This window comes from Sceloporus occidentalis, unplaced genomic scaffold, assembly GCF_023333645.1.
Source record: "Sceloporus occidentalis isolate IW3139 unplaced genomic scaffold, rSceOcc1.0.p SCAF_22, whole genome shotgun sequence".
Lineage (NCBI taxonomy): Eukaryota > Metazoa > Chordata > Lepidosauria > Squamata > Phrynosomatidae > Sceloporus > Sceloporus occidentalis.
The window spans coordinates 3,978,603-3,986,263 of NW_028317002.1; the positions used below are offsets into that span (position 1 = coordinate 3,978,603).

The 7,661-nt window shown below is 38.1% G+C and overlaps 1 protein-coding gene across 1 annotated transcript in view; it reads left to right on the top strand.

The window, feature by feature from the left end:
* Positions 1-4,753, top strand: part of LOC149300903 (sphingosine-1-phosphate transporter SPNS2-like) — an 86,667-nt gene extending 81,914 nt beyond the window's left edge. The window contains exons 12-13 of the mRNA XM_089484472.1: positions 4,273-4,406; positions 4,662-4,753. Coding sequence (XP_089340598.1) covers positions 4,273-4,406; positions 4,662-4,753 — 226 coding nt within the window. The remainder of the gene's footprint in view (positions 1-4,272; positions 4,407-4,661) is intronic.
* The last annotated feature ends 2,908 nt before the right edge of the window (positions 4,754-7,661 follow it).

Genomic DNA, 7,661 nt, shown 5'->3' on the forward strand with positions numbered 1-7,661 from the left:
AGTCAACAGTCTATGTTGACGCAACTATTCTGTTTGAACTATCGTAAGAATTGTCAATGGCAATTGGGAAAGTGAACACTTTTTGAAATTTGTGATGGCTTTATGACTGTCCAAAGGGACTCCGGATTGTTGAAGTGGTTGCCGGTAAAATGGATGCACTGAAACTTCATCATTCCAGAGTGTGATTGAATACACTGGACGCACTGTGACCATGGGGGCGATACACAGAACACACTTACAAATGTGGCCCCTTTCTAGCAGCTGATATCACTGATGAGGTTAAGTGTGCAAACTGGTTGAAGGATACTTTGTTTCAAATAATTAATTCTTATTATATATTATGTAAAGTAGCTGTAAATACTTTTTTTTTAAAAAACCTGTATATAAAATAGAGAGCTATATATGTATATTTTTTACACACACCAACCCTTTTATTTTAAGTCTTGGATGTGTGTGACCCACATTTATATTGACCTTAGATATTTATTCTGTTATTGGCACCAGAGCTTTAAGATAGTTATCGAATATAGCTCCAAAGGGGATAAGCTATGTTCCTTTCATGAATACTTGGTTTACAAAGCGATTTAAATGATGGTTATATTTCTTAAGGTGCAGTTTGACAAAACACTGAGCATTTGAATTCAGTTTACAGTATTAAAGAGCCGTTAATGTTTTAAAATACTTTGGCTTTTTTTTTTGATAGACGCCAAAGTTATTTATGATTTGCACCCTGGAGTTATCAGAAAAACAAGGTGTGTCTCCTGTGTAGGGGTTAAGATTCCCTATGTTGATTTAGGTCAAAATGTAGCTTGCTTACCTGAGCAAAGAATTGATGTGTCCAGGAGGAAGCAGCTTGTAACTTATGAACTATATGCTGTTCTCCCCAAATTCCCAAAGCAATCTAAAAATAAATTTTGACTACTTTAAAAGAAGCCATATTTAGTGGCATTTTCAATATCGGCATCATCGAGAGTCTCCATGAATTGCAAAGCAATGTAATATGAAACAAAATCTCTTGTGTATATGTATGTGTATATATATAGTATATGTGTGTGTGTGTGTATATATATATATATATATATATATATATATATATACACGAGATTTTTTTTTCTAGCAGCTATTTTTATGAAAAGTGCTTGGATTTCCCAGCTCAGGGGGATCCTTCACCTTATCGCCTGCTTAAGGGATATCAAGGAAGCTATGGGGTGTGAAAAATAAAATATCTAAGGTGCTTACAATGGGTGCCAAAGCTGTGTTATAGAGGGGTACATATTCAAGTAAGCAATTAATGCTCTAGTTGAGACTCACATTATAATGGTCATCAATCACTGAATGGTCACTGACTAGGTTATATGAGTTATTATTACTTGCAGTACACCTCATATATTGTGTAGGATACAATACATAAGCCATTTCTTTGGTATTTTATTTGCTTACAAGATTTGTCTGCATTTATGGTCCTTTAAGAAATCCAAACAGCATCAACAAAACATATATACAGTTCATCCCCCCTTTATCATTAAACTACACATATTACATTGCTTTGCAAAACATTACTTTTTTAACCTGCAATGTTAACTTTATTTCCATGGTCTGGAGATGTTAAACCCGAACAAGTGGTCTGACTTTTCCACCAAGTTGTAGATGATATTCAGGTCCTCTGAATAAAATATACAGTCTACCTGTTACCAGTGATTTGTTCTTCAACCATTGCAGAGGTTGTGATATATGTTGCCTGACATATGTGATGGAGGTTTATGGGCCTTATAGACTAGTAATAATTAACAGACTGCATTATTATTATTATTTGCCCCTGGCATATTTGGATTACTGAAGTTTACATGAGTATTCATTCTAATTTACCAATCTCTGCTACTGGTTCCTGCCATTAAATACTTCTAAAATATCAAAATCTGCTCATGTCTCTAATGAATTACTGATATGTTAGAAAAGATTTCTGTTTTTGATGACTTATTATTCTCAGATGTATAGGCTCAGCCTAAAATGAATGTTTTGTTTGTTTAAAGTGTTTATTACCTATTTTTTTTGCTACTACTGGATCCTGCCAGGTGATGGTGGCCCTTATATAGAGAATTACACCAGCACTTACTATAATCACTTTTACTATGTGATGTATAACGAGTGGATGATTTCTTGTCGTACAAGAAGTGAAGTCAAATAGGTTCCTGATTTGTTTCAGGGGAGAATAATCATTATTTTATTTTTTAGAGAACGTGTAAACCTCAAGAGTATAAAAGAAGAAGCCAAATATATACATTTATGTAAATTGCATACAAAATAAACTATTTAAAGCAATGCCCTGTGCGGTTCTTTTTTTCCCCAGAATAATAATTTATTTGCTGTTCGTGAAGCCTTTGACATTGTGTGTTCTTTTATTTTCAGTACAATAAATATACACTCTGGCAAACTGTGCTATAGGGAGAAACACTTTCTTTCCACCACTTATTCTATACTTGTCCTGTGGGTTTGAGATGGCAAACATCTGTGAGTTAGTGTGTGGTCAGGACAATGAAATTAAATAAACTTCAAAGAAACTTGTTTAAAAAAATTCACTCCATTTTGGGAAGCCAGATGAATCTGTAGATCAGTTATGTTGCACAGTGCATATGAATTATAAGAGAGGGAGATATTCACCTGCAATATTCAAGGAAGAGCTGCAATCCATCATCCGTGTTGAAACCATGCCGCCTACTGGCCGAGAGCGGGACTGCGTGACGTTAACTATTTTTAGCTCTCAATTCTTTTACACGAAAAAGGTTTCTTAGGATTAATACGATTTTTATATTTGTGTGCATTTATTTAATAGTTGAGCATTACACATTTTAATGAAAGGTTACTGGACCAACCCTGCCATACCACATCACCACGATATTGTGCCATTTGTAGAACGCACATAAATGGTTCCCTAGCCCACAGTCGATATAATACAATTGTTGCGTAAACATTCTGCCATATGGATTTTCCTTGGTCAGTAATGATGGAAAAACACTGTCAATACCACACATACAATGTTTGGAACACTAAACATCTATCAGTACGAATACCATAATTTAATTAAATCAGGACTGGTATTGTCCTTAATAATATTTATCTTTCTGTATTTGCCGTCTTCCTCTTTTTATTCTGTCTTCGTCTTCTGCAGTGTTTTTCATACTGTTCTTATTTTTTTATGTGTCTGGTAAGAACCTTTTTGTTTGGTGGATCATGGCTCTGAAAAGCTTTGTCTACGTGTTTTTTTGTTCCTTCATGAAAATCCTTCATTTGGAGAACAGAAAAGAATGTTAAAAGTGGAAAATTTTGTAAACAGAAAATGATGTTCTGTAAACTGTTTGACTTAAAGTAAACTGATATTATTCACAACTAGCTATGCCGGACATCACATTAAATATTGTTGCTACCAAAAATCTAACTTTTCTAACTGCCAAGTAACATGGAAGTTGTGGTCCAGCAACAGATGTGTCTACATTTAAATGGGCACATGGATCAGAAAAGAAGGCCAAGAGGGCAACATCAGAACCAAATAGATCCCAATAATTTCACCATACCTGGTCCTCTAAAGTACTTATCACGAACTTCACCAAAGCACTTAAATGAGTTTCTCCTGGCCAGCTTTTACTTAATTTGTAATAGTGTAAGAGTAATAGTGAGTTAGTCTTGCTAGCTTAACAATTCACATTTATTGCCATTTATTAGCGGGTGCAATAAAACACAGCGGATCAGAACCTCACAAGGAAATAAACAGAATAAAGTGCATAGTGCACTATGTATTTCAACAATTTTTGAGCACTTGCATAACCATAACAAGAACATAAAAGCTCCCAGCTTTTAATATTTTTTTTAATATTTTGCAGATAGCGTTTCGAATGTTGGAATTCTTTATTGAGCATATTTTTAGCGCACATCTTCATGTGCTTGTGCTGCTTTTATACACAGGTGAGGTGTATGCAGCCATGTTTTATTGCACCCGCTAATAAATGGCAATAAATTGTGTGATTTTGCTAACTTTGTGACGCAAAATAGTGATTTTATTAAAGACAGGAGGCGAATATTATGCAAATCTCTCTTTACTACTCCCAAATAGCAGCAAAGAAAACATTACAGCACTGAAACAGTTAACAGAAAACTGAACACCACACCAATAGCACAACAGCAGAGTATATATAAGGACCCTGAGTAACTGCCAAATCCTCTCTCTTTGCTGATCTTGCTGTAACATAGTCCCCAAATTTGAACTTCTGCATCTTAAAGGTTCAGAAAGTGGAAACTGAAGATCGTCGGGTCACAACCACATCCTTTGTCAGGAAGGCAAATAACAGCCGGGAACGGTGACAATAGGAGCCCCCAGACGCCAGGAGAACGAGTCGTCCTCTGCGGTGCTGAAGGCAAATGCAGCGAATTTAACCTAATGACAATAGCAGAAGGAAGGGTTAATAAACAATATAAACAGGGACGGATAATATTCGCCTCCTGTCTTTAATAAAATCACTATTTTGCATCACAAAGTTAGCAAAATCACACAATTTTATGTCAAGACAGGAGGCTTCATATTATGCAAGTTTAAAGCAATTAGAAAACATATCAATGAATCATAGTCGAAGCATGCAATACAGGTTTAAAATAAAACTGTTTGAATGTAGATTCCCTGGACCAGTCTGCTGCTCTAAGAATATCTTCTAAACGAACTCCTGAGGAAAAAGCGTTAGAAGCCATAGCACCTCTGAGTGAATGAGGTTTAAACAGTGAAATGTCAATACCAGCTAATTGCATAACCCACTTAATCCATCTCGCCAGAGTGGCCGATGAAACAGGAGCATAAGGTTTACGGTAGGAAATCAAAAGTTGAGAAGACGAAGATTGTCTTAGAGACAAAGTTCTGTCTAGATAATGACGTAAACATTGCACAACACAGAGGTGAGGTTGATCAGGAAAACTAGGATAGAAAACAGATCTGAGAAAAGTCTTAGTTCGACGATAAATAAAGAATGTGACACCAGAAGGAATAAAAGATTTATTATTGAAATCCAGAGCCTTGACATCAGACACTCTTTTACACAAAATTAAACATAAAAGCATAGTAAGTTTTGCTGACAATTGTTTTAGAGAAAGAGAAGCATTCGCAGGCCATGAGGAGATAAAATGATGAACTATGGTAAAGTCCCATGTTTCCATATACCTTGGAACCGGAGGATTTTGAATCTTAACACCTTTTAAGACCCTGCATATCAAAGGATGTCTGCCTATAGGCACATCATTGACTAAAATATGATGTGCCGAGATTGCAGAGCGATATAGATTGATAGTTCTGTAAGCTTTACCACTATCAAAGATGCCAAAAAATTTACAACATGAATTACATCTGCTCGAACGGGATCCAGACCCCGTTCCAAACACCAGCAAGACCATACTTTCCAGGCAGATGCATACACTGCCCTGGTACCTGGTGCTCTAACATTGGATAGGATGTCGGTAGCTGATTCTGAAAGTCCCTCGATAGATGAGGGATTCCCGAAGTCAGCCATACCACTAAGGTAAGTGATCCGTCTAGAATCAGTTGATGAGATTCTCCCTGAGGGTTGAGTAGAAGATCCAGAAAGGATGGAAGTAATCTTGGGGCATCTATGCTTAGTTCCAGAATCGTTGGGTACCAAGGTTGTGATTGCCATAATGGGGTGACGAGGACTATGGTAGCCTTCTGTGTTCTGACCATCGATGCAACTCTGGGAATCATGCAAAATGGTGGGAACGCATAATGTAGATCCCGAGACCAATCCTGCAGAAAAGCGAGGGCTTCCGGATCTGGTCTCCAACTGAAGAACTTGGGCAATTGGGCATTCAACCCGGACGCAAACAGATCTACCTGGAAGGGGCCCCAGGGATCCGCTAGTCGTTGGAAAATGGATTGGTGCAGTCTCTAGTCACTGGAATCCTTTAAATATCTGGCGTTCCAGTCTGCTACCGTGTTCAAAAGACCTGGAATATATTCCGCCTGAATCGTGATGCCATGATCCAAGCAAAAATGCCAGAAATCTTTTGCCAATTTGGTCAAAGGTCTCGAACGAGTACCCCCTAGGCAGTTTATGTATCTTACCGCAGATACATTGTCCATTTTGAGTAACACGCAACAGTTCACTTTGTCCTTTGCAAAGGACTTTAGGGCAAAGGATCCCGCTAGAAGCTCCATCGCTACCCAACCGAGTTAACTGGCGTCTGATTCTATGATGATGTCCGGAAGAGAACTGAAAATGGCCTTGCCGTTCCCTGCATCTATGTGTTTCAGCCACCAAAGAAGTTCCTCTCTTGCTTCTACCGTAAGAGGTACTAGGTCTTGATAGATTTGACCTGCTTGGAGATGACGGTTCTTAAACATTTGCAGAGCACGATAGTGGAGAGGCACTGGGAAAATAGCTTGAATCGAAGCTGACAGCATTCCTATAATTCTTGCAATTTTTCTCAATGAGACTAAACCCTTTGATAGAACTGATCGAATTTCCTTCTTTATGAGGCTGAGTTTGGAGGTCGGAAGACTTAACGAAGCATGTATGGAGTTTACGGAAAACCCGAGAAACTCCAGTTGGTGCTGAGGAATCAACACCGACTTCTCTTGGTTTATGACAAAACCCAAACTGGTAAGAGTTTTGATGGTCCACTGAGTGTGAATTCGTCCCTGACGCTCACTTTGAGACATGATGAGAATGTCGTCTAGGTAGATAATCAGCCGAATTCCTCTGCTTCTTAACAGGGAGATCACTGGTTTCATTAACTTTGTGAAACACCAAGGGGCCAATGTTAGAACGAATGGTAGACATGCGAATTGGTATTTGACGTTCTTCCATTGAAACTGTACGAATCTTTGGTACGGCATATGTATAGGAACCGTCAGGTATGCGTCCTGTAAGTCTATCTTCGTTAACCAATCTTCTGGAAGGATAAGGTCTCTTAGATTGTGAATACCTTCCATCTTGAAATGTTGATAGGTAACCCATCTGTTCAGATCTTTGAGGTTTATGACCGGACGGTAACCCGCATCTTTCTTTTTTTTTTACCAGAAAGAGATTGCCGAGAAAACTGAACAGGAACAATAGCCGCTTTGTGCAATAAATTTAGAATTTAGCTAGAATATCTATAGCTAGAATATCTGATTTTTGGAAAGAAATAGGGGGAGGTGGGTAGGGTTGCACAGGAATTTCTATGAAATCTATAACATATCCCTTGACTGTCTAAAGTATCCAAGGATCCTAAGAAATCATAGACCATTGATGGAAAAAATGGATTAGTCTGCCCCCCACTCTCTTTTAAGAGAACGGTCGATACCCTTTCTGGGGTCTTGACCGGTTTTAGATAAATATTGAACAATAGGAGCATCAATGATAGAGGTCTGCTCCAATTTGTCTGCCAATAAAGGTCTAGAGCATTCAGGTATTTCCTCTCCATAGGTTTGCGTATCCACGCTGTTAAGTATTTTGTAATATGTGCATCTGGCTTCCAAGCCAGAGAGCGAGGATGGCGGAGAGTATCTGGGTCAAACATTAGGTCACCAGCTTCATCCCTTAGGGAAGAAATATCGGTGTCAACTTTCCTTTTATCGGGGTCATAATCGCTGTCAGAACCATCAGAATCTGAAGCAGTGTCTGGTAATT